Consider the following 27,107-nt stretch of genomic DNA (forward strand, 5'->3'; position numbering starts at 1 on the left):
TCACGCCACACATTTTTTAAACTAGATACCCCAAAGATGATTGTGGCCAAGTTTGAATTAATTTGGCCCAGTGGTTTCAGAGGAGAAGATTTTTGTAAAAGATTACTTTAATTTACGAAAAATGGTTAAAAATTGACTATAAAGGGCAATAACTCCTAAACGGGTCAACTGACCATTTTGGTCATGTTGACTTATTTGTAGATCTTACTTTGCTGAACATTATTGCTGTTTACAGTTTATCTCTATCTATAATAATATTCAAGATAATAACCAAAAACAGCAAAATTTCCTCAAAATTACCAATTCAGGGGCAGCAACCCAACAACCGATTGACCGATTCATCTGAAAATTTCAGGGCAGATAGATCTTGACCTGATAAACATTTTTACCCCATGTCAGATTTGCTCTAAATGCTTTGGTTTTTGAGTTATAAGCCAAAAACTGCATTTTACCCCTATGTTCTATTTTTAGCCGTGGCGGCCATCTTGGTTGGTTGACCGGGTCACGCCACACATTTTTTAAACTAGATACCCCAATGATGATTGTGGCCAAGTTTGGTTTGATTTGGCCCAGTAGTTTCAGAGGAGAAGATTTTTGTAAAAGTTAACGACGACGACGACGGACGACGGACGACGGACGCCGGACGCCAAGTGATGAGAAAAGCTCACTTGGCCCTTCGGGACAGGTGAGCTAAAAAAAGACACACAAAAAAGCCAAAGCTGTTTATAATCTCCCTTCAAATAAATTTCTTTAAAATGTAATTTTACCTGTCATAACTGTGAATACAATATCTGATTAATTTACTTATTTGATCACTTTATCATCTATGAGAGATCCTATTTGACACATTTTGCTGAATATAAACATATTCTCATGCAATGATTTTGCATCAATGGTTCTGATTACAAGGCAACAATAGTTAAATCCTCTGTGTACCGGCCTGTGGTTATCTGCAGAAGCCAATAATTTTAATTATAATGACATGTTATTTTTTCAATAAATAAATTGCTTCACTGAGCACAGCCAGATACGACTGCAGAGGTTGAAACCTGAACAGCTAGGGAAAATTTGGACACAATATTCAAGCTTGATACTGTCTGAATTTTGAATGTGATCAAATTTTTTTACAAAGTATAGGTTTCTGACACAAAATAAATGTCAAGATCTTACAAATGTATTGTCCATTACTGTGCAATTAAAGATTCTTCTTGAAATTTTTCAAAATTGAAACCCTTAAAAATATTGGAAGCCCCAAACTTTTTGAGTCCCCCTTTTATGCAATTACCCCCACACTCCCAGCATTTCTTTTGTAGTATGAAACCTTGTAGTTCAATTTCAGAGAGATCCATACTCTTAAACACAATCATTGTCTGGAAATTAGAAAAATGCTTGTTTTGGCCCTTAATTCCAAAACTAATGGAACCATAAACCCCAAAATGAATCCAAACCTTCTGCTTGTGGTATTAAACATTGTGGTATAACTTCAGAGCAATTGAAATACTTATACACAAGTAATTATCCTAAAAGTAGAAAAATGCTTGTTTTGGGCCCTTTTTGGACCCCTAATTCCTGAATGGGTAAAACAATCATCCCAAAAATCAATCCCAACCTTCCCTTTGTGGTATTGAACCCTCTTAAAAAATTTCATAGAGATCCATTTGCTTAAACTAAAGTTATTGTCCAGAAACCAAATGTGTCTTCGAACGACAACAACGCAGACAACATCATACCATTATAGGATCCCAAAAAAAATATTTGTGGTCATATAAAAATCAAGAAAAAAAATCACATCTTTTACCTACAAATGTTCTTTTTATGTGATTTCATTTTGAGGCATACAAATCCTTGTATAGGAAATTGAAGCATAATCAAATAAAAAAAATTAAGTTAGTTGTTTAACCTAGGAGTGATGTCAAGTGTAATTTCAAAGAAAGTAAATTGTAAGCAAAAGTAAATAACTGATAATTCATATATTGTATAAAATTAATACCTTTGTTACTTTAAGTGTCTGTTTATTGAACTGGTTTGCCCATTCTGGTCTTCCACTAAATACAGACTTAATAAACTTTTGTTCTAAAGTAGTATATTCTGGTGACGTTGGCAATAATGTAACTAGCTTCACATTTTCTGATCCCTGATCATCCCAATTAGCTGGTGGCTCAAAAGTCCCTCCATCCCCTGAAAATATAAATATCACGCAATAAAATTCTGATGGATGCACATCTAAAAGGGGGGGGGGGGGGGGGTATTCAGTATTTTTTCTCATCAGGACACTTGATAGAAAAAAATTGCATTATTTTAGCCCTAGAGCACCTGTGATTACTTCTGATTTTTGTTGGAGATTGTGCATGTTTTTTAGTGTTCTGTATTCAATTTGTGATTGTTTCTTTTGTCAGGACCCACACTTATTTGTTAATGTTTTATTTAATACTTCTAGGATATATTTGCATATTGTTTATTCTATGGTTTTAATTCTTTGTGGATTTCTCGGAAAATAGTTTTGTTCATCTTGGTTGAAATTATAAATGTATAAGTATTAAAAATCAGCAAACCAGAGGACAGAATTACACACAGAAACAAAACAGGATTTTAAACAAAGTGCCTCAGCACAATATTAGTATTCAAAGAAAAAGTAACCATTCCAAAGTGTCAAATTTTAACCCAAAAATAAGTTTGTTTGAATTCGTGAACATAATCATAAGTTTCAAGCACTCTTCAATGTTATTAACAGTCTAATGGCAGTCACTGTGATCACCCATACCACAGAGCTAAATAGGGCCCATATCAAATTAATAAAAAAAAATGTCAGACAAAATCAAATAGCAAGAGACAAATCAAGAATTACCTGGAAAAAAAACACATTGAATTTAGTGTATATGCATATCTACTTGTAATTTATTTGGCCAAAAAAACATATATGTTATTTCATCTTCATTTCTGGATTTTGTCAAACAAGGCCCAGCAAATCCAGATTAGGCAAAAACAAACTCAAGATTTCAGGATTGGACCCCCTCAGATCCCTTCTTTTTTTCCCTGTTCCCACTGATTTTTTGACAGGACAAAAAATCTGTTACAAAAAAAAATAAAAGTTGAATTTAAATGGGCCTTTTTAAAAACAAATATGTCTATCAAAGGGCATAAACAATAAGGGAATACCCATATTAACATGTATCATCTACCAGAGTATTGATGCTTAATGATAACAATCTCAATCAAAACATACCTTGTATTTTTTCTCTTCTCAAAACTTCCACTTTATTTTTCCTATCATTTTTAACATATTCCATCATATCTTTCAGCACAATAACATATTCCTCTCCCTGATCATCCTTGAATTCCACTTCTTTCCGTCCAGACTCCCCTTTATAACCAGTCTCCAGATACATGTTGATCTCATCAGGATATTCAGTAAGTACTGGTAGTCCCTTGTCACTAAGATCCTAACACAACAAAATTATACTGAGTATTAGAAATGATTGTTATGGTAAACTGTTAAGAAGTTTTTAAAATGAGTTCACATAAACCCACCCAAGAAAAAAAATATGTGCAAAAATTATTACAGCTGAATAACAGTTCTGGAGCATTCTGCATTTTTTTCAGAATCTCATTAATTCATGGAACAGATTAAGTGTTTTCATGTAATATCAATTTTGGTCAAACTTCGGTTGCCATTAAAAAGAGTTTTCTTTAAATTTGAAGTGAGATTTTGATGTTACTGCACTAGAAATCACCAGTCTAATATCAATCCATTGTAAATGTAACCAAATGCATTGAAGATGATGCCACACCATTATTGGGCTGCAAAAATTTTGCTTGATGCCAGTTTTCCCCCAACATATTGAGATTCTTCTTTTAGTTCTTATTTACCTTAAAGTACCATTGAACTTGTTCCTTGAAAATTGCAGCCTCAGCTTTACAATGTCTGGCGTGAGTAAACTTTCTCAGTGCATCAAAAACCTCCTGTTTAGCATTCATCACATCATCTAGAATTCCATAAAGTGTTATGTTACCATTCACTTGGTCGATTGTCATCTGAACAGGAAGATTACTTTCTATGGATTTCAGATAGGCTATCTAAAAAATAAACAAGCCTCAATAAAACCTGTCTGACTTTTTTTTCGTTCTTTAATCATTTGAGACATTCAATATAAAACACTGTTCTTTCAATTTCACTGGATTGTTGTTAATAAAATAAAATTGAGAATGAAAATGGGGAATGTGACAAAGAGACCACAACCCGACCAAAGAGAACACAACAGGCGAAAGCCCACCAATGGGTCTTCAATGCAGCAAGAAACTCCCGCACCAAGAGGTGTGCTTCAGCTGGCCCTTAAACAAAAATATATACTGGTTCAGTGATAATGGTTGTCATACTAAACTCTGAAATATGCACAAGAAACTAATGGTTTTAAAATTAAAAATTAAAAATCATACAAAACTAACAAAGACCTGAAGCCTTTGACTTGGGACAGGCACAAAGTATGTGTATGTATGTGTATTCACCTTTTCTGATTAGACAAGTTAGAAAAAAATGGAAATAAGAGGTGCCAATGCCCAATATTCAAAGTCATTAGACCATGACTGAGGGGTGGAGCAAAATAATCTCTAAGGCAATGAGATGTGATAGTGACAATACAACAGCATACCCTGTTGTTCACTGATCCATTAAATGAGGTCCAGGTCAAGTGAAGACTGTATGAAAGGCATGAGCACCTTGAAAGGTATGCAAATACCAAATACACATGTAAATATCATATTGCTTATAATAAGAGAGAAATTAAGAATACTGTAAATCTTTAACTTTTTTTTCAAGTAGTCCCTGAACCATGAAAATTCTTAAATAAGTAATTTAAATCTACATAGAATCAAATTCTCATCTTCATATCAATGTATTCAATTTACAAACTTTTTGTTAACATTTCAGAAATATAATAAAAAGGTCATAATCCCAAAATTGATGAAAGATGGATTAAAGGTTAAAAACATTTCTCCTATCTAATGAGGCAATATTTCGGAAAATGAACATTTTATTTCAGGTATCTAAGGTATCTAGTCAGACAAGCAGTATTAACTACATAGCTTATTAAAAAAAAATTTAAATCGACTTACTTCATGTTCATTTATTTCTGAAATCAGTCTATCAGGTATTTTTTCTGTTTTAAATTTTTCTTTAACTGCACTTTTTAATCCCTCCTTTGCATTATCTATATCTCGCTGAGAGATACCATAGATTGCAAATGTAACAGACCAGCTTCTCTTGTTGTCTGCCTTTATAACCTGCCCTGGTTTAGCTAAAAGACAAAGATAGTAAATATTACAGACAAGCTTTTCTAGCTATCTGAAAATATCTTCTGTCCTATCTTAATTAGAGCTAGAAAAAAAAGTCATAAATATTCGACTAGCAAATCTTTGCCTCTGACTTTCTAACCTGTCCTGGTTTAGCTAAATAAAAAAGACAATAAATATTCAAGAAAAGCCCCTCTTGTCATTTGTCTTTGTCACATTGTTTGGCATATCTGATTTTTGCTTTAGACCCATTAATAAATCTAGAATGATCAGTAGTTCAAGTAGTAGATTAAGTGGGCCATAGATTCTATTACAATTCCATAGTCTCATTTGCAAAGTGCTTGTGCTAAGTAAGAAATGTATGGACATAAATTTTTGATTTACATCTTGAAGTGAACCTATATATATATCCTATTTCATTCCACAGAAATAATGTTTCTGATCCAAGAATCAATTGTTTACCTGTAGATGCCGACTTTCCACCAGAACGAACTCCTTTTAACATAGGTTTAACCATTTTATCCTGGAATATCACCAGAAAGACATGCTGAAGATTTGTGTGGCCCTCTGATACAAATTCTACAAGTGCCTCCATTATGATTTGTCCCATTGCTTCTTCACTTGTACTAGCTGCTCCTATATTTTACAAAAACTCAAATTTATGTTTTGCAAACTGCATGAATAATCTTTTAATATCCACATCTTTACTGGTTGTCAAATGTTTTGTATTGCAGTTTAGAACAAATCATTTGTTAATGCTCAATTTTCTTGTGGAATAACCAATAGAAGATCTGTTTACAGGATGCTACCTTACACAGGGTAAAATGTCATTAGACTTCAGAGTTGCATTATAATACCTAGTTTCGTTAACTACAAAATGCATATCTAAGGTGTACAGGATGACATGTATCAACATCAGGACTTGGATCTAAATCATAAGTGTGTCAAAGAAGAAATACAGTGTTAAGAAACATCAAGCACATACAAGAACCAGGTAAAAGGAGGAGTATGTCATACTGATAAACACTATAAAATTCTTTATCTTACCTTTTTAACGCTTATAAGAATATCATTGGTTAAAAGCAAACACTTGGAAACCATGTTTATTTAAGTCAGTGGGCTTGTTTTTTTTTTAAATACATGGTAAAAAGTAGAATTATGTTCAGATCAACATACATTGGTATAATTGCTCTCTCACCCTTTATGATATTTATTAACCAAATTTATATTAAATAAGGTCACATGTAACTAAAAATATTTGCAAAACCATATAAAATTATTAACTGTATTTATAGGAAAACTCTAAGCAGCTACTTTTCAAAACTGTTGTGTCTACTACAATTTTACAACATTAAATTTTTTATTCATAGATCATGAAGATAATAGATGTTGTGCGGAATTGGATGTTATGTTTACCGCTGTTCTCTTAAACATAAGTTACCGCTGATTTAATAAGAATGAGAATTGTTGCAATATTTTAAGAAATGATTTTGCTATTTATATATGTATTTTAATTTTTTTTTTCTAAAAATATTATGACTGACCAAATTTATTTTTACATTTTTAATTTATTAGTACATTTTATATTAATTTTTTTACAACATGCATATTTTTTACATTTGTCTAGTTTATATTAAGCTTAAATGATGAGAATATGTTATTTGATATGATCAATTAGATTCAAGTATTTGTATTTCGAAATATAATTGTTAGTTTACTGCACATTACAATAAAGGTGACACAGCATTTTTGTTATAAATGATATACATTTATATACCATTGTTATTAACATCAGTATTAATATTTACTAGTATACTAGAGTAAAATAGGGAATTTGATAAATGTTATAATTATTAGTTATTAACACTTACAGGCTATTATTTGAATTTGGAATTATTCTTAATTATGGAATTTGCAATGTATTATGTATAGATAGTGTTGTGTTCAGCACAGTACATTTTATTGAAAATGCACTATCTTCTTTGTAATAGAAAATGTTGTGCGCAGCACAGAACATTAAAGTACAGAACAAACAAGGAATTTATGAAAAATTTTAAGCACAAGAAATTATGCAAATTCCATAATTAATAATAATTTCAAGTTTAAATAATAGCCTGTTTATAATTGTTCTTTTAGGGTTATTGAATGATGTGTTATTAAAATATTTATAAAGTGATGTCATATATGGAACATCGATGTAAAAAATGACTATTATAGTTATGATCACTGATAAGTATACTGTGGTTGTGTGCCAGGGACAATTTTTTGAATTTTAAATTATTTTCATGCACTTGTTTATCATTCTATTCTACTATAAATAATAGTGCAGTGCAAGTGCATGGTGGACACATCACTCTTCTGTAATCATTCGACTTTTACTAATAGAACGGATTTAAGTTGGCAGTAGTTCTTTCCCATAAATGTTTAATTGTCCATGCAGAGTTATTGTTCCTTAAGATTGCAAACGTTCTTGAGATATTCAACAATATAACAAAACATTTTAATATTATTAATTTATCTTCTTTAAGCCTTATCATGCGATGACCCTCATATGACGGGCGTACCAAGACCACCGTTATTTGGCCCAAATGGCATACCATACTTTTAGAAGTCCGCTTTATTATACTTATTTTTAAAGTAATGCATGTTCCGTCAACCTGAGGCTATCCATATTCATGTTTCTCATGTATAAATTGCATTTTGAGCACAAATACGGACTTTGAAAATTGAAATTGGCTGAAACTCAGTTTTCTAGAGGGGTTGGCTTCACATCTGTGTCTTACATAGGAAGTTCAGAGGCATGAAATATGCAAAAATAGTGCTAACCCACAGGCAAATAACTACTGATCGTTATTATTATTGAAATATGCATAGGAAACGACTACTTCGGGTTTGGGGTCAATTTGAAGTAAAAAATCGGAAAAAATCGTGAAATTCCGTATTTTAGGTCCAAACGACATTCTGTAAATTGCTGAACCAAGATCAGATTCACTCCCACCTAACAACTGTTGGGGTCAATTTGTTCACTAGGATCCACTCTACATGCAGGCTACAGCTAGATACCTTTACCAGCATCCCTGGGTCTTCAGGGTCAAGAGAAAGGACGAAAAATTGTCAAAATTGATGCTTTTTGCACCTGATGACCAACTTTTACCTGCAATAACCTACAGGACAGGGGATATTATAACCTACATGTAGCTAGAGCAGGAATGGCTGGGTCACTATTGCACCTGAGATTTGCACTCCCAATTTTGTTGGAAAATTGTACAAAATAAATATCTAGCTTTTGTCTAGCCTGCAACAAAAGTCTTGGAAAGCAACACATAGTTTTCTTTTCTGAAGGTGTTTGATGCATTTATAATTGATAAGTTGTCTGCTTAAGTCAGTTTCATAGGAACTGTATACTTGTGATAGATCAATGATGTTTTCTATAAAAGTGCATAACTTACAGATTATTGTTGGTTATCTCAACGAGATTGATTTTCTCACTTGAGCCAGTACGGTTAAAGTGAGAAAAGCAATCAAGTTAAGATGACCAATGAAATTATCAGTCAGCTATAGATCAAAGAAAAACTTCATAAAATAGTGAATATACATCATTTCATATCAGTTTGACAACTAATTTGAGGCCCTGCCCCCAAGGTTAAGGGCCTGTGATTTTCAATATATTAGCAGTTTTCAAAGTTAATTTTTTTGCTAAGTCAGTTTGATAGGAATTACTTGTGATGATCAATGATATTTTCTATAAAGTTGCAATTTTATCAGCACACATCAACTAAATCCAGCACTGCCTCTAGGTCAATGTCCAGTCACTTTAAATTGATCAGCAATGAAGCGATTAGATTGTCTTAATTATATTTCTTACCAACTGGCGAGTTATATCTCTGTGTCAAAAGTTTATTATGTACAGTGTTTTGTTATTGTTGTTTGCCTTTTCGTTGTTTTTTTGGTGGTGCATTGAGTTTTATTGAATTTTATATGAATTTTGGCTGCCCGGTTGTATATGAATTTTAAAATCTATTTTATAAGAAATTTTTGCTAGGTAGGAGGATCTTACATTTGCACAGCTTTTAGCAGCAACATACAACTTGCAGACAATTTACAATTCCAACTGTTAAAGGCTGTTGAAAGTTTCAGACAATAGCAATCAAAGATATGTAAGTAAATTAAAAAGAAGTATATAGAACTTGTTTACTTTTCTTGATATTGATCAACATATTAAAATCAAAATCATTTGATTAAACAATTTTTAATAGTGAAATAAGCTGCGCAGAAGCTACATTCATTAGACTTTCTTTACAAGTCAATTTTTTTAGAAGGGAATAATACCTTGTGTATCACTTTCTCCTGCAAAGAAAATCATTTCACAAATAAAAAAAAATCATAGACAAGAGTGAACTAAAGACCAGTAAATCTTCACTAGATCAGGTATGCAGGGCTGTGATGATAAAACATAATACATGGAACAACACTTTAGTGAATGCTGCAGCAGCTTAAGTCAGATTGACATGTTTCAGTGCCTAAGGCTTTTCATCATTTTAAAACAATACAGATAAAAGTGCTCAAAAATAAAATAAAAAAATTGTAATACATATCACAATGTTACCTTGATGTATTTAACATATAGATAGAAAATGAAACCTTTAATGAAAAATAAAATGTGTTCGTCTAATTGATCTTATTCATTACTTTTAAAGTTAATTTCTGAACTAATTTCATCTAGTAATAGTGCCATCACTTTTTTTGTTCATTAAAGTATCTACAAATATCAAAATGTGCTGGGAAAAAATCGGTCTATATTCAAACCTACATTTTTTCTTATATTTATATATCCTGCTTTTGCAGTAGTCTTCTGTATTTCTTTCAAAATGAAAGAATTAATTACTTGAAAAGGTCCAATGTCAGCATAATAATATATATTTAATATCGTACTTGAAGCACATGTGTTTGTATATATATATGTTCAACAACATATGTTGACAAGCACATGGTTGCATACCTGATTTGTTATTGTATGATTTCAGTGGTTATTGTATGTCTTAACGGAAGTATTCTACCATATACTTGACAATAGGATCATGATTCTTTACTATTAGAAATTTTACCTGTTCCTAAAGCAGGGAATGCCATTGTTTTAATCTGTTTCTTATCAGCTTTTGCCAGAGCTTTTTTAATGATCTTTTTCCATTCATGTGGATTATGTTGAGAGGAAATATGTATGATATGATCACAATGTAAACCACAACCACTTGTTCTTGCATAGCCGTACTGCTTCATTTCATCCTCTAAAAATAAATTAAACTTTTTTTACATTTCTTTCATAATTTTTGCAAATCCTGCTTTCTAACAGGTAAAGGATAATATATACCTCTTACATCAAACTCATTACTGCTGGATATACAAGACTAATACACAATTTTAGATATTCCTCAACAATTGATGGCAATTTGCCACTATGTACTTTTTTACTAGAATGATTTCTAGACTTTACCTTATAGAAAGTCAAATGTTGAGTAAGCTAAAAAAAAAATTCAACAATAACAATCAATTATTTAATCATGTTAGATCTAAACAATCAAATTTTTAACAAATTTACATATTATGATGATTGTTCCCTTTAAGTATACTTCTTTTTTGGCAATTTTTTCTAACTCTGCATTTTGTATGTGTATTTATAGACACTCTACACTTACTTTTCTTAGACACCTCAAGATCCAGCTTTTTAGCATCACATTTCATTCTTAAAGCTTGGGAAACAGCACCTGTAACATATAAAGGTAATCATTAAATCAAGTTAGTCTATATAAGCATACCCCAATTTGAAATGCATTAAATAAAGGTCAAAATTGGTGGAAAATTATTAAAATGAACAAAGAATGCAACATATTGTAACCTGGGTCAGTTTCTTACTTTTAAGATTTCTATACACAAACCATATGTGCATAGATTAATAAGCACATAAATACTGATTAATTTCTATTAGTTGTGAATCTTTATAAAGCTACATGTTAGATCTAAATGTACTTGATAAGACTTGTTGACAGTTTAAAAGAGTAGTATTTTCAATTTTGATTTTCAGCTTACCTTTAGTTAGGTCAAAATCATGATTAGTTCCATTTACTATGGCACCACATTTCTTTGATAAAATATCCCCCTTTTCTACTGTTAACTTTACACTCCCAACCTGGAACTCTAAAAAAAAAAAGAAAAAATGTTTTACATGCAGTGATAATAATCATAGTAATCACGATATTTGGAGAATTATAGATTATATGAAAACTCAAATATAAAATGAAACTGTAAAAGTCATCTTACACAGTAACACTGATTATTTAGAAAGCCAAGAGGGCAGCTTTTTCAAAAGATTCAACTGAAGAATATTTGTTTTACATTCATGTCAATCATGTGACAAAAGTCACACTAAATTCTGTGTTTAAAAGTTTTTACCTGATAATCAAAATATTTTCATATACTGGTATATCCTAAACCCAAACTTACCAGTATCACTGAGTACTTTGGGAACTACTTGGGTGCTACCAGAACTATCACCAGAAGCAAACTTTTGGTGACCATGAGCCTGGGCTGGTGGTACATGAGCTGGAGCAGGTAACCTTTTCTTTTCTTCATCATAAAATGCCTGGTAACGTATTCATCATACAATTGAACATATTTGATTATCAACATGAAAGGAGTATGTTCAGTAAGGTCCTAAAATGACCCTTTTTTTAGCGAAATTTCAAATTCGGATTTATTGACCAATATCACAATAAATTAAAGCTAATATAGTGACTAGGTAGGAGAAAAGCTATTTTGTTGAAAACTTTATGTTTCTACGTTACATTATGATGTCACAAGTTGCACTCATATTGATTTTTCACGAAAAAATCAATGAAAATAGGTAAATTTCAATAGATTATTGGACAGGAAACATAGAGCGCATACGTCGACAACAAAGATCTTTTAAAATAATGTTTGTGAAGACATTTCACATGTCTTATTTGAATATTAAGTTGGTCGACGCCTGTGCTCTATGTTTCCTGGTCCTTAATTTGGTTGAAATCCAGCTCATTTTGTCAAATTTCACCAAAATTCCTTATCTTGACCTTTTTGGGATGTAAAAATCAAGGTCTTAGACTTAAACTTTTACAAAAACAGTTCTGTTTAACTTTCTCACATGTATTTAAGGCAACTTAAAACCTTTAATGGCTTGTAACTATGAACTTTATAATTGGGGCCAAATATGGCCCTTCCCAAACTTACTCCTTTGTGTGAGACACACCCAAAAAATTAATCATTTACCGGTATATGTTGTTATCTGCTATTTTGTTGGGTTGTTGTCTATTTGATATATTTCCCATTTCCATTCTCAATTTTATTATTCATAAAGTGATTTCCTAATATTGAAAATTGTATTTAAAATTTTTTATTTATCTTATTCAGTTTAAAAAACAATCAATATGCAGCCTCTGTTTTTTGCTCATGTTTTTGTTGTGAAGCATTATACTGTAAGGCAAATGAACATTATTTAATTTCCTTGTGATCCTCTGATCTGTTCATTTAATTATTCATACCAATATATCTGTTCGATGACCCGGTCAAGTTCTTCTTTTATTTAATCTTTTTCTCATTAGTAAATGATATATAATTTCTTGACGCCTGTTTAAAAAAAATGTTTGGAGCAATTTCTTATTACATGAGATTAGCTATCAAACAACAGACTATTGATCAAATATTTTAAGGGTCCTTTAGATCAAATTGTTTGTAGCAAACTTCAGATTCAGATTCAAGTTTATGAAAGTCTCAAAATATATACTAGAGAAAACAAAGTATCTCCTTAAAAAAATGTCCTCCCATTTTCATACTGTAAATTCAGAAATTATTTAAGAAATGATTGTAATATTTTTTCTATCTATGAACAAATAACATAAAAAATATGGTGCACACTGAATGACCCATATAGTGTGTTATTTTAAAGTGTGCACCATATTTTTTATGTCATTTTAAATAGACAGACAAAATATTACAGTCATATATTCCTTATAATTTTATTTTCAATTCCAAATTAAAGCCAAGTAGATCGTGAAAAAAGTTGATGATGTCACAGTCACTGTAAATGCAGAAAATAACTAAAAAAAATATTTTTGGATGTAACAGCCAATCAGAAGATGTGTTTTATATATATATATATACAATACATCCAAAAATGTTTTTTTCAGATATTTTCTGCATTTACAGTATATTAAGTTCCTTACACATCAGCTTATGATACATTAATGACAATAAGATTATGATTACCGTAATAGACTTGGTATCTTTGCTATGGACAATTAACTTTACATCTGTCAGCTTGCTACTTTTGTGTTTAGTTACAAACTTTTCAACCATGTCATACATGTACTTAGCCACTAGCTGATGTGGATATCCTATTGTCCCAGTCCCCATTGCTGGTATACCGATAGATTTGTAACCACTTTTCTCAGCCGTCTCAAGGCACTGGTACACAAACTTACAAATTTGCTAAAATTTCAAGATAGAATTTAGGTTACACTGTCAAACTGTCGTCAACTTGTGATTTTATTTGTGTAATATTCAGTGTTTTTATCTGAAATGTTTTACATAGCCATCAGAATAGTATTTATAAGAACAAAGTTGTTTATAGGCTAATTGGTCATTAATTATACTACTTTCATATACATTTATAGTATTGGAACACAAAAATAAACAAGAATGTGTCCATAGTACATGTACACAGATGCCCTACTCGCACTACCATTTCCTATAAGTTTACAAATATTTTAGACATTTTTTTTATTAATTTATTTCAAAATCAAGTGTTACCATTCAGAGAAGTCAATTATTAATACTATACTAAAAGAAATACTAAACTATTTACTGTTGGGAATAAAAAAAAAAGAGAATGAAAAATATTTGTTAAACCTGGGCTTAAATATTTGATTGATTAAAACATGTTCTTACCTATATAAAACCTAGTATCATCCTTTCATCAATACAAACCCTTGCCTAAATAGAACTTAACATAACAGAGACCACTTAATACTGATGATTCTAAGACAGTTTTAGAGCATGTCATTCAAAAGAGTAGTAAAAGTTATGATAAGCTAAATGTTACAATTTTGTTCTATATGAATACTCACTTTATCTTCATCCTTTGGAACTTTCTTCTGGCTATCCCAAGGCTCCAGGGAAGTTAGGTAAACACTTTTACATTGCTTAGGAGGAGATGATAATTTCACTGCAGCAAATCCCCCATTGGTGACCCCACCTGGATGCTGACCAAGTATATCATTTTGTACAGCGTTACCGAGACCTAGCATCAAAGATTTACCAGCCCCACCAGCACTTTCTAAATTTAAATCTTTGGGAACAGCACAAATCAAAACATCAACCTATTAATAGAAATTACATAATAAGCATTAACTATAGCAAAACAAAGTTAAATCAAAATTATTTGGCTTCATTTTAGAATTGATTTACATACAATCGTTCATAATTCTGTAATTTTCAACTGCTTATAACAAATATAGGTGAATAGGTAACGGGATTGTAGTTTTAACTTTATAATTGCAGGAATTGAAATTGACAGATTTTAAAATTTTAAAAACATACATTTAATTTCGGCATCTAAACTGTGGCATGTTTATAATCATTTTCCTAGTGTATGTAAAAGCTTCATTTGTCAAAGACATGTGCAGAAAATCCAAAGAATTGATTAATTGTTTCTTGTGGCCTAATATTATCATCTGTGACTAATTTTTAAGTTTCCAGTATTTTTTTCGTTAAGATCTAAGTTCTGCTATATACCTTTTGAGTGCCAAGATCTCCTTTCACCACTTTAACAGATATATTGTGTTTTTTGTAATACTTCGGACCACTTGCTGGACCACTGGCTGCTTCTTAAATAGGAATAAGTATAATTTAGTTAATTGTCCCTATAATATAAGAATTCTGTAATATTAATTAAAATTTGCATTTCAGAAAGTCATGTTATTATTGCCAACTACTTATATGCATATAGTTGTCTCCCAGTTTAAATTTCAAGAGTTGTGTCCCCTATTTTATAATTTGAACAAAGTTGTCTCCCATAATTTATATTAGGGAGTTGTCTGCAGCAATAAATGGGCTTGGTATTTCTCTCTAGCTATCAGTCCTGTATGCTGACCTCAAAATTGTTCATCAATGTAGCCTCAGGGTGGCGGATTTTCTTGCTGCATTGAAAACCTGTTCGTGGCCTTCAGCTGTTGTCTGCTCTTTGGTTGGGTTGTTGTCTCTTTAACAAATTTCCCATTTTCATTCTCAATTTCATTTCTAATGGTATTTATTTATTTCTGCCCAACTTTAATTTCAGAACTAATTTTGCATGTTCCTTTTATAAATTATGACATTTTTTAAAGATACAGTTTATATAAACACATAAGAGAATTATTTAAATCCCACAAGTGCAGAATGTCAGAATCTATATTATTTTAAGGAAAATTTTGAATTTCAAACATCAAATTCAGACTAGACCAGAATACTGGTGAGAACAGGTTATCTTTCAAACTCCTGTATTATATAATGACCTGGGAAATGATTGAAAAATTTTGGCTCAGTGATTCCTAGTAAACACTCTGTACTCTTTTACATGTGGTATGATTAGGACATATATTAAAGAGAATCTAATGGCACTATGTGAGTTAACACTTAAAACCTTAATAAGAATTGACTGGCTGTAACTTACCTCGATGTGGTTGAAAGCCTGGATTCACCTGTCTTAGTTCCTCTTGTTCAAAAGCCTGAAAAACAAGACAAACTAATGAGGAAATGATTATCTTTAAAGAACCATAGAAAAATTTGTAGACATTGTGTTACCTCACAAACATACAGAACTAAAATATAAAAGGCTTACTGACTGTACGTTTCTGCATTATGTTGGTATTTTGATTACTTATTTAAAGTATCATGATATTTAAACAAAGAGGTATGATGTAAAAACCACGAATCAAAGAAATCAACTTTATGTATAGCTAGTATGGGACAATGGTGATGATTAAAACTTTCAAGTTCATCATAAATGAGTAGAAAGAAAATCAGTATAACAGAAATTTTTAAGCAAATAATTTACCCTGATAGTATCATCATCATAACACAGGAATTTCACTTCCTTCAGTGATGTATTGCTCTGATCAAACTGACTGACACATTTATACATGGTCTCTGCTACAAGTTCTCTGGGATACCTTAGGTTACCTGTTCCCAATGCTGGGAAAACAATCGATTTGTACTTAGATGCTTGTTTTAAGCATGTCGTCACACATTTGTCAATAATCTGAAAGAAAAAATAACATTTATAACTAAAAATTATTTTTTTTGTTTCTTCAAAACTATTACGGGCTTGGCTATGGCTGGCACAGAATTACCTAAACACAGCATTTCAATTTGACATAGATAAGTATTATAATCTTGATTCAGGAAACACACAGTACTAATCTAAAACTGATAAATTTGCATTTTTAGTAGATAAGGACATTTAGATTTGTACCATACATATAAAAAAATGTTTTTTTGAGTATATATAATAATTGCAAAAATATATTTTATTCATAAATCCAGAAAATCAGTGTGCACCATATTTTTATGTTATACTGAATGGACAGAAAAAATATCACAGTCATTCCTTAAATAAACTAATAGCATTAAACAAATTATACCTTCTCTCCACCATATGACCATCCAGGAAGGGCAGCTAGATAAACTTCTTTACAGTTCATTTTGTATCCACTCACTGCAGCTATTTCACCATGTTCTATCCCATCACTGTATTTCAGTTTAATTTCAGCCAGAATTTCTGGCCCAGCTGCATTCACCATACTCTTGCCAGCGGGACCAGATAAATCTAACTGACCATTTGTTGAGCAAATGATAACATCAGCCTATATGGTAAGTATAAATGGGAAATATAAGCAATGCAAAGCTATAGTATGACACTAAAACAGAACTTTTGATTTCCTGTCACATTCAAAATTTGAAATCACTTTTATGCTGAATAATTTTCATTTCACTGTTTCCATGGTTTTCAAATAATGTTTTTTTTTCAAAATACATTAATTATGATTTAGTTGTTAATATCTACGTCATATTGTTTCTTGTGAAGATTCGTCTCTTGGCAATCATACCACATCTTCTTATTCTGATATAGTTATCCTATGTGTTATTGATGGTGCTTAATACAGACACGCACCTTGAGCACAATATCTGTATGTATAGAATACAAACCTTTTGTTTTCCAAGGTCCTCTTTTTTTACAAGAATAACTTTAGTTCCATTTTTACAAACAACAGGACCGGCATTTGGTGGTTTATAACCTTTCCCTTAAAAAAATAAAGATTATGAATTGATAAATTTTAAGACATTGTGACAGAATATTTTACCAAAAAAATCTTCTTTTTACTGATGGTGACTTAAGCATGCTAAGTAGAAAATAGGCATGCTAATTTTAAACCAGATAATTATCTCTCATTTGAATTATTTAACATTTGTCATTTCAGGGGCTTTTATAGCTTACTATTTTGAGTTTGTTTTGATCCTTGTTAAAGGCTGTACAAGGACCTATATATTGCTAACTTCAACATCATTTGGTCTTTGATGGAGAGTTGTCTCATTAGCAATCATACCATATATTCTTATTTTAAAAAAAACAATTACCCGGTAGTAAAAAAATATTACCGGGTATTATTGATTCAAATCTTAATTTTTAAAAACAATATATATATATACTCTTGGTTAATATTGAAATTCCAACTAATAATTATCATATTGGGACATATTAAGTACATTTTTATTATCAAATTCAGCTTCATACATGACATATATTTAAATTTGCTGTTTGTTGTAATTCTACTGTAAAAAAAAATTCTTAATTATTCATTTCTATATAAAGATTACCTCTTTTTTTGTAATTTTTAGAGGCCTGTTCCGATGCATATTCCTCGTCTGTTTTTTTATTTCCAGTATTTCTTCGGAAGCCCTGTTTATTTACAGAATTTGGATCTACAGTAATAACAGTTTTTGTGTCTTCTTCAACTGGACTAACTAAGGCATCACTCTTAGCTTGACCACTTACAAGGGAATCTACTCCAGGTTCTGATATTACACAAATGTCTTCTTTTATTTTCTTCAAATGATTCTGTATCTCATCATCAACGATATCTATAACTTTAGGAGTTCCACTTATTTTGACAGATTGTCTACCAAAATGTATGTCAAGTTTTTGATCACTGTATTTAACCTCCAATTCTTTTACCCAATCTTTACAATGGTTCTTAAAGAATTTAAATTTCTCTTCTTCTCTGATAGTGATTTCATCCTCTTTTATTGAGTTATTTGTGATAAATATATCCAACTCCTTCATAATCCCATCAAACACATCACTTGTTGCAGTGACAACAATGCGATCATTGTAAGAATCATCTATGTTAGCAGTATCTCTATGAATATTATTGATACTTGTTTTTTTCTCTGCCCATTCATCCAACATCAGCACATCTTGACTTGCCTTGTCTAATTTAATCTCATCCTCTCGGATAGTATCTGTAAATACCTTTTCAATGTGCCGACGATTGTCCTGAGACGTACAAACAGTCACATAGTCATCAGAAATATCCCAAACTATGATAATGTCGTCATCATTAAAACTTTCATTAACAATGTCAGAAACAGGTTTCTTTCTCAGGAGCTGACACATGTGACCTGAAAGACTATCTATTCTCCAGGAATGGTAATTGTTTTTAATTTCAAATATCATTACTTTTGCTTTGGAAATATCTTCTTCCACACCAGTAAATGTTATGGTTCCAGTCTCTGTGTTAGGTTCACAACTGAAATCTTGAGCGATATTTTTTACTTCTCCAAACTTGTCTTCTTTGGTCATTAAGGCTATTTCTATTGGTTTAAGTTTCATCAAACCTGTTCTAATCTTCTTCTTTCTATTCAACTCTACCTCTATTTCTAATTTCTTAGCAGAAATCAGTTCAACATAATTCTCCACAATTTTAGACCTGCCAACAAATACAAACTTCATACTGCCTGTCTCATCAGGGGAGATAACTTTTAACTCTTCAGATTTGTGTTGATCTTTGGTCTTGTTGATGTGCTCCAGAAGTGAATCTTTCGTGTCACTGGTGATCTGCAGTTCTCTCTTTTTCACGCTGTTGTTGACAAATTCCTCCCAAGCTTTCTGTACATTGTTTTTCCAATCTTTTACTTTCTGTCTTGCCATTCTATCTTTAGGGTCTATTGTACACTCAATATGTAGCTCATCCTTGAAGGTCAGACAGGCATGGTGTTGTTCCAATTGCTCATTACATACAGATGTGATGTCAATAATAAATGATCTTATATGAATGTCTGAGACTGAAGGTTTGAATGGACCAGGAATGGCAACTCTGTGTAGGCTATGTTCCCAGAATGTTCCATGATCACAATAGTACATAACAGATATAACAACTTTAGAACCATTAATCTTTATGTTGGTGTCTTTTAGTATTTCTGTCACTCCTAGAAAAATATAATCCAAAGGTCTTTGTATGAAACTTTAAGCAAATATTTTGAGTATTCATTATCATTCGTTGGATAAAAATTTTCGTCAATTTCGTGGATACAGGTGAACCTTGAAATTAAATGTTCAAAGAATAACAATAGTCTTGTGTTATCAAATATCTGTGAACATGCAAGTTTTTCTCAATCCACGAAAATTGATACCCACGAAAAAAAATTAATTCACAGTAAATAATCAACACAATCCATTATATGATACAGATTTTCATGACTGGTTTCTAGATTGACTGTCATTATAGGTATGCCTGAGAACAAAAATTTCGAAACCCAAATTAAATAAATAGCTTGCCAAGCCCAAGCTGTAAACGACAGAGGTCCAACCCTGAACAGTTGGGGCAAAAATGAACACAATATTTAAGCTTGATATAGATATGAATTTGGATTGTAATAAATATTTGATACATTATAGGTTTCTGACACAGAATATCTGTAGTCAAAGAACTTGAATTGGTTATATGTGATTTGAATTTATATTCATTTTTTTCTTTTGAGCAATACACTATGCTGTTGTCAATTGACCCCTTCCCCCTTTTTCTTTTTAATTTCTGAAATCTTGAGAACAAATTGTCCTCAGCCCCCCGGGAGGTAGTTCAAAATGTTTTGTTTGAACTATCTCCCTTTTACTGCTTTTAAATTATGTTTTGTTCTTAAATAATTGTCAATTAACCCCCTTTTTTGCCCCTAATTCATAGACAGTTGGAGCCATATCCCCCCACCCCCAAGCCAATTGGTACCACCCTTTTGTGGTTTTGAAACTTATAGTATAATTTCTGAGATCCATACACCATTACAATACAAGTTATTGTCTGGAAACTAGAACAAAGCTTATTTGGGCCCTTTTTGGTCCCTCTTTCCTAAACTGTTGGGACCATAACCCCAAAAATCAATCTCAACCTTCCTTTTGTGGTCATTAACCCTGTGTTTAAATTTTATATAATTCTATTTAATTCTACTAAAGTTTTTGTCTGAAATCCAAATGTCTTCAGACGACTCGGACGACGACGTGATACCAATATACGACTGGAGTTTTTTTTTTATATTAAAACAATAAATGGGGAATGGTGTGATGCTCCCACTTGCATGTCATATAATTATAACTTTTGAATTTAAAGCATTAATGAGAAAATGAAGATTGTTGGTATATGACCTCTAATGTATCACTCCTCTCTTTATAACCAACAATTACAATAAAAGCATCATAAAAATATATTATTGGCATATTACCAAATCAACAAACACAAGTTTTTGGATAACATCCTTTACCCAAGTTATACCTGACATATTTTTGAACTTTGCTGTAATTGATTCATCATCTGTAGTGTGTACTCTAACTACTTCTTGTTTCATTTTCTTTGTGAGATAATCTTTGAAGTCACTGACTGTCAGTTTATTCACTGAACTAGCAATAATATTCCTTGGAGGATCTATTTCTTCAAATTCTAAAGAGGAATTACCAAGGGCCCTTCTTCTACAATCGACTTTAAGTTTTTTAATATCTAAAATATATTAAAAAAATGTTAAATACATATACATATATGCAACTAAAAATACATTTATAATAGCTTATATATAACTTGAGGCCTTCATTTACTTTAAGGAGACCCAGTATGTTATGGTCAGGATTTAGTTTAGGTTTTAATCAGGTTAATGTTTGTTTAAGGTAAGGGTAAGAATTTAGCAATAGCACTAGTGTAAGGGTTAGATAGGGAAAAGGGTCAGTTTAAGGGTTAGTGTTAATTTAATGAACCTCTCTAGATATGATCATCCAATTTGTGCTGTTTCAGGTAAAAAAAATTATGTCACAAATCAAAAGTCTTTCAGTTTTTATGTCCTATAACAAATTACACAAAGTCAACCACTTCAGTTCAATCATAAAATCAAAATTGGAATCTTGTGTATTGGTTGGGTCCCCTAAAGTAAATAAAAGCCCTCTTATTTTTTTATTTGGTTTTGTTAGAATGAATTTATTCACAGACTTCCATTAACATGATTTATACTCATGATACTGAATATACCAGTTGCATACACAGTATTCCCACATTATATAAAAATATCAATTTTTTATCAGTGAACTCAAGAAATACAAAGAAAAGCAAGGTTCATCAAGCTATTTTTTTCTGTTTCATAGTGACTACAAATAAATATGTTAATCTGGCAACAAAAGCGGAGGAGACTGTCAGGGAAGAACAAAACATTTGCTTCCAAAAATATACAGATCTAACATTGTTGGTCTGATATTTAGACTAATTTTATATATAGAATGTGTTTTAGCCTTGTATCACTTTCACTTGTGATCTGATGGATATAATCTGTTGTAGAGTTGTCACTGGTTCAGATTTACTTATAATACAATTATTTCTACGACTGCATCCTACATTAATTTGTAAGATCCTCTGCACCAGTGATGAAATCTGTTAACAGCATGTGATATATTGTTGCTGAATAAAAAAAAAAAAAAAAATCCTCTGCACTAGATAATTCAGCTGATATGTAAAAAATCCATCTTCATGCCTTTTATATCATGCATTGTGTTACGATGCTAGATAAAAACTGACGAAAGCTTTATATTTGTAGAGCCAAGGTGGTAAAGTGTTGGGCATAGTGCAATGTGATTTGGTGCCAAAATATCTCAGGAGCATGAGGTCGAATCCCAACCAGGGTAGAACAAAAAATTTGCTTCCATAAATAAACAGATCTAACATTGTTGGGCTAATACTTAGTTTATCTGTAAATGTCCATATGTATCTGTTAAGAGGTTGATTGCGGGATCAAATAAGGAGTTTGTGGCTAGTGTTAATAAAGAGATTCATGTTTTATGGAAATAATTTTTATCAAAGTAATTTTTTAAAACTTGAAACAAACTCTATGAACTCTCTTTACTAAAACAAGTATTACATGTTTCATTATGTTCTTGTGTTAGCATGGTAAACTTATCAAACCCAAGAATTAATTTTGACAAAGCTAATGAAATATTGATCAGTCATTAGCCAAGTTAATCTAGCATACATTTGGCCCTAACCTTGAAGTAATTGCAACAGAAGATTTTCAAGTTTTAATCTTTAGCATTATATTATATAATCAAAATTTAAACAGAAAAAAGTCCCATGAAATATTACTTGAGAAAAACTAAAAAATCATGATTTTAAAATTCCTATAGAGATTTGCATTGATAGGGGAGATAACTCTGCGAAAAAGGCAGAAATATCTATAATAAACAGCTGCACCATGAGCGCATGATACACCCTTCGTCTTGTGTGAGAAATTTTACGCAATAATCATAAATAGTTTCTGAGATACGGCGCAAAATGTGAAAAAAAAATCTATTTTTTACAAAAAACTCAATAACTCTAAAATGAAATTTTGTATCATCGTCAAAAAATATACAGATCTTTAGATTGATATTACTAAGCTAAAATGTGTATAAAGTTTTAAGCAATAGTCATAAATGGTTTTTAAGATACGATGCAACATGTGAAAAAAAACTCTTTTTTACAAAAAACTCAATAACTCCAAATTAAAATTTTGAATCATCACCAAAAAGTATACAGATCTTTATAATCTTAAATCGTTAATGAGACATGGCGTGACATGTGACCCCCCCCCCCCCCCTTTTTTTTTTACCATAAACTCAATAACTCTAAAATAAAATTTTGAATCATCACCAAGCAGATCTTTGGATTAATATAATTAAAAACTGTGTGAAGTTTAAAGCAATAATCAGAATTCATTTTATAGATACAGTGCGACATGTGAAAAATACACACCCCTGTTTTAGTTATAAAGTCCCGTAACTCAAAAAGTTTAAATCCTATTTTAACCAAAAAATATACAGATCGTTTGACCATCATAAGAAACAACTATCTTAAGTTTCATGAAATTTGGATGAGCGGTTCTCAAGTTACGGTGTAACATGTGGACGCTGGACAGACAGACTGAAAGACAACCGCAGCACATTTGTATACCATAATACGTCTCGTCAAAAATTTAACAGGCGTATAAAAAAGGATACAAAATTATGATATTACCACTTCTATTCAACAGAATGCATTGATTCTTGATTATTTTAGCCGAATTTTAGAGTATAACAAACAACTCAAATGGTGTTTTCATACCTTATATCAAGCTACAACCCAGATTTCATAATTCATTAGTTGACCATTTATTACATTTTTCAGCATGTCAAGGTAAAGAATCTCAAATTGAATAAAAACTAATCAAGCATTTATTCTTATTTTTGTGGTTACAAGTTTCTTTAGACAAGGTAGATGCTTAACAAATATAATTTACGGATATAAACAATACCAAATATTATTATTTTCATGAGAAGAGATTAAATGATATAGTCAAATTAGAACTTATAACCCCATCAAAGTTTCATATTTTAAATGAATTTTAATGAATTTTATGAAAATCAACCAAAAACTGACAAAAAAAAGACTTGTTTTTACAGAGTTATCTCCTTTTCCAATGTTAATTTCCATACGAAATTAAAAATGCAAAATTTGAGTTTTCCTCAAGTTAAAATTTATGGGAGTTTTTTTCTGTGTATATTTGGGGCTTAATGCTATAGATTATAACTAAAACATTTTCTGTTGCAATTAGTTTGAGGCTCTAACTTAGTTTGACTGGACTACATAGTTGTATGAATGTCCATTTATAGCATTCTTAATTGTATCCTGAAGAATAACTGTGTTATCTATGATGAGTTTATTTACAACCACCAGGTTGATGCCACTACTGATGAAGGTTTCCTCTCCAGTGATATCACAAGCCGAGTAGTGAAACATATCTGGGCTGTCATGAATTATCCTTGATATGGTCATAATTATGTATTACCAGTAACTATTTTCAAAACTCTGTATTTTTCAAAATACTATGGATTTCTACCCCAGGAATAGATTACCTCTACTATATATGGCAAAACCTTTCTGAATTTTGGTTACTCCTTGCCCTTCAAATTTATACTTCATTTGACCTTTTTAGCTTTTATAATTCAAGTACCACTGATGAGACTTTTGTTAAAGAAATAGGGGTTTGGCTACTTTGGTATACAATGTTTAAAGCCTGGTATCTATGATCAGTGTATATTCTTAATATATTTGTGTAAAATCTTATGTTCATTGAGCTGAAAAAGTTCTTTACCTATTTTGTCCATAAACACTACAACTGCATGCTCTGGGTCATCCACTGTCCTCAATGACTCGTTACGAATAACATCCCCTTTAGACCTTGCCTCCATGTAGTTGAAAAAGGTTTCATTAGTTTGTTGTTTGTCAATACCAGAAACACAAAGGTACATTTTCTCTGGTGTCTGTTGTGAATTAATATACAAATAAAAAACAAATTCTTAAATATTAAATACAGTCTTCTCAAATGTGTTAAACTGATTACATTTATAAAGCAAAATTAATTTGAAATGAGACTTATATAACCAATCAAAAAGAGGAAGAAGACAAAACAATGTCAGAGTCAGTTTATAAAATTGGAATGCTTTCTCGTGGGTTTGAACCCACCCCCACTTAAAATGGTAATTTTCTGTCAATTTTCTGATTTTAAAACAACCTTGAGAGGTGAACATTGACAACACTGTGTTTCTTCGCCATCACGCCTACAGGCGGGATTGGGGGCTAATGGGTTAGATTCAAAATGTAAACATTATGATAACATATATTGAAACAACAGAAAAAGTGACACTACCCAAAATTCTGTGTTTTGTTTAAATAAGTATTGTGTATAAGTTTCATAACATTTGGTTTAAGATAACTAAAGTTAAAAAATGCAAAGAAAATTCAGCATTTTTTTATTTGTAAAGGGGCATAACTAACTGTAGAATGGTAAAAGTGACACTACCCAAATTCAAACTTGGTCTGTGTTTTGTGGTACTAAATATTTCCTTTAAGTTTCATAACATTTGGTTTAAGATAACTAACGTTAGAAAAAATTCAGCCATTTTCTATTTGTAAAGGGGCATAACTCTAGAATGGAAAAAAGTGATGCTACCAAAATTAAAACTTGATCTGTGTTATGTGGTAATAAGCATTTTTTATAAGTTTTATAACATTTGGTTGAGGCAAATTGAGAACAGACACCAATTATGGGACCCACGGACATATGTACAGAGAGACAAGGGTCAACAGGGGCATAAAAAGCTGGTGTATAGTTCCAACTGGTGACAAAAGTGTCCTTGATACTGTTTTCAATAACTTCTATGTTCATTTTCTTATATCAAAGACACATTTCTTACCTTTTTAGATGAACCTGGCCTTTTTGTTTCAACTTTAGGGTCTAAATAAATAAAAAAATAAAAATTGTTCAAATTGGTTATCTAGTCTAGAAGTGAATAATCATTCATCATAATGATAAGGTAAAGTAAAAATATTTAAATTTTTATTTTTTTCTAAGCAAACTTGAGATACAATTACTGGGTACACTTTTAATGGCTATCAATCAGTCTAGATTGACACTAGAAAGGAGATAACTCTTTTATCAGATACGAAAACAATATATTTTTTTTAATACTTTATGTGTATATTTCCATTGGAACTGCTGTTAGGTGGAACAAATAAACATTGACAGTATGAAACCTCAAATTAAAAAAAATGATGCATATGTTTTTTATATCTAAATGGATAGTTTTCATTATAAAACGTATGTACATATACTTTTTTCTGAAATAAATTCTTCATATGTCCATATTTAGATGAAGTTTACTTTATTTTAATTGCTTGCTTCCAGGAAACAATTTGCCGACATATTTTCCGTATATGCAAGTGACCTTAGCATGACACTCCTCATAAAACTCTGGTATTTGCAATACAGGGGGATCTGTCATTAAAATAAACTATTACCTGATTGTAAATGTTATACACGTGCTCAATATCCATGCTTATTTGTTGATTGTTTACTATAAGTTGACAATCGGTAAACTTTGGCTTCAAAACACGGTAAAAGAGCTGCCATATTTGTTAAATCATAACAGACAGAGAGAGAATAAAATTGAAGATTATACGATATTTTTGCGTAAAAAATGATAAAATTGTGCAAAGAAGACTATAAGTTTAAGATATATACATGCATTGGTTCAAGAATTGGATAAACATTATTTTTCACCAGTCACTTGTTTCATATGACTTTAACCATTAAGATAATTTACTCTCAATAATATCTTTGAATAAGAAATCTTGCAGGACAAAATCTTCTTTGATAAA

The 27,107-nt window shown here is 31.2% G+C and overlaps 2 protein-coding genes across 3 annotated transcripts in view; one reads left to right on the forward strand and one right to left on the reverse strand.

Annotated features, from left to right (window-relative positions):
* LOC139521744 (coiled-coil domain-containing protein 172-like) overlaps positions 1 to 27,107 on the forward strand; it is a 388,671-nt gene that overhangs the window by 51,163 nt on the left and 310,401 nt on the right. The window lies entirely within an intron of this gene.
* The window catches only part of LOC139521732 (protein mono-ADP-ribosyltransferase PARP14-like), a 36,814-nt gene that overhangs the window by 3,740 nt on the left and 5,967 nt on the right, over positions 1 to 27,107 (reverse strand). The window contains exons 4-24 of one of the 2 annotated variants that reach the window (XM_071315295.1): positions 26,144 to 26,184; positions 25,042 to 25,210; positions 21,174 to 21,395; positions 18,229 to 19,839; positions 17,560 to 17,654; positions 16,995 to 17,216; positions 16,409 to 16,612; positions 16,025 to 16,079; positions 15,109 to 15,200; positions 14,442 to 14,693; positions 13,582 to 13,803; positions 11,785 to 11,923; positions 11,371 to 11,478; positions 10,980 to 11,048; positions 10,392 to 10,571; positions 9,616 to 9,633; positions 5,749 to 5,922; positions 5,110 to 5,291; positions 3,868 to 4,074; positions 3,224 to 3,440; positions 1,991 to 2,178 (exon numbers count right to left, since the gene is read on the reverse strand). In XM_071315295.1, coding sequence (XP_071171396.1) covers positions 1,991 to 2,178; positions 3,224 to 3,440; positions 3,868 to 4,074; positions 5,110 to 5,291; positions 5,749 to 5,922; positions 9,616 to 9,633; positions 10,392 to 10,571; positions 10,980 to 11,048; positions 11,371 to 11,478; positions 11,785 to 11,923; positions 13,582 to 13,803; positions 14,442 to 14,693; positions 15,109 to 15,200; positions 16,025 to 16,079; positions 16,409 to 16,612; positions 16,995 to 17,216; positions 17,560 to 17,654; positions 18,229 to 19,839; positions 21,174 to 21,395; positions 25,042 to 25,210; positions 26,144 to 26,184 — 4,667 coding nt within the window. The remainder of the gene's footprint in view (positions 1 to 1,990; positions 2,179 to 3,223; positions 3,441 to 3,867; positions 4,075 to 5,109; positions 5,292 to 5,748; positions 5,923 to 9,615; positions 9,634 to 10,391; positions 10,572 to 10,979; positions 11,049 to 11,370; positions 11,479 to 11,784; positions 11,924 to 13,581; positions 13,804 to 14,441; positions 14,694 to 15,108; positions 15,201 to 16,024; positions 16,080 to 16,408; positions 16,613 to 16,994; positions 17,217 to 17,559; positions 17,655 to 18,228; positions 19,840 to 21,173; positions 21,396 to 25,041; positions 25,211 to 26,143; positions 26,185 to 27,107) is intronic. The other variant, XM_071315296.1, reaches the window with a different exon arrangement.

This window comes from Mytilus edulis, chromosome 4 (assembly GCF_963676685.1).
Source record: "Mytilus edulis chromosome 4, xbMytEdul2.2, whole genome shotgun sequence".
In the NCBI taxonomy this organism is placed as follows: domain Eukaryota; kingdom Metazoa; phylum Mollusca; class Bivalvia; order Mytilida; family Mytilidae; genus Mytilus; species Mytilus edulis.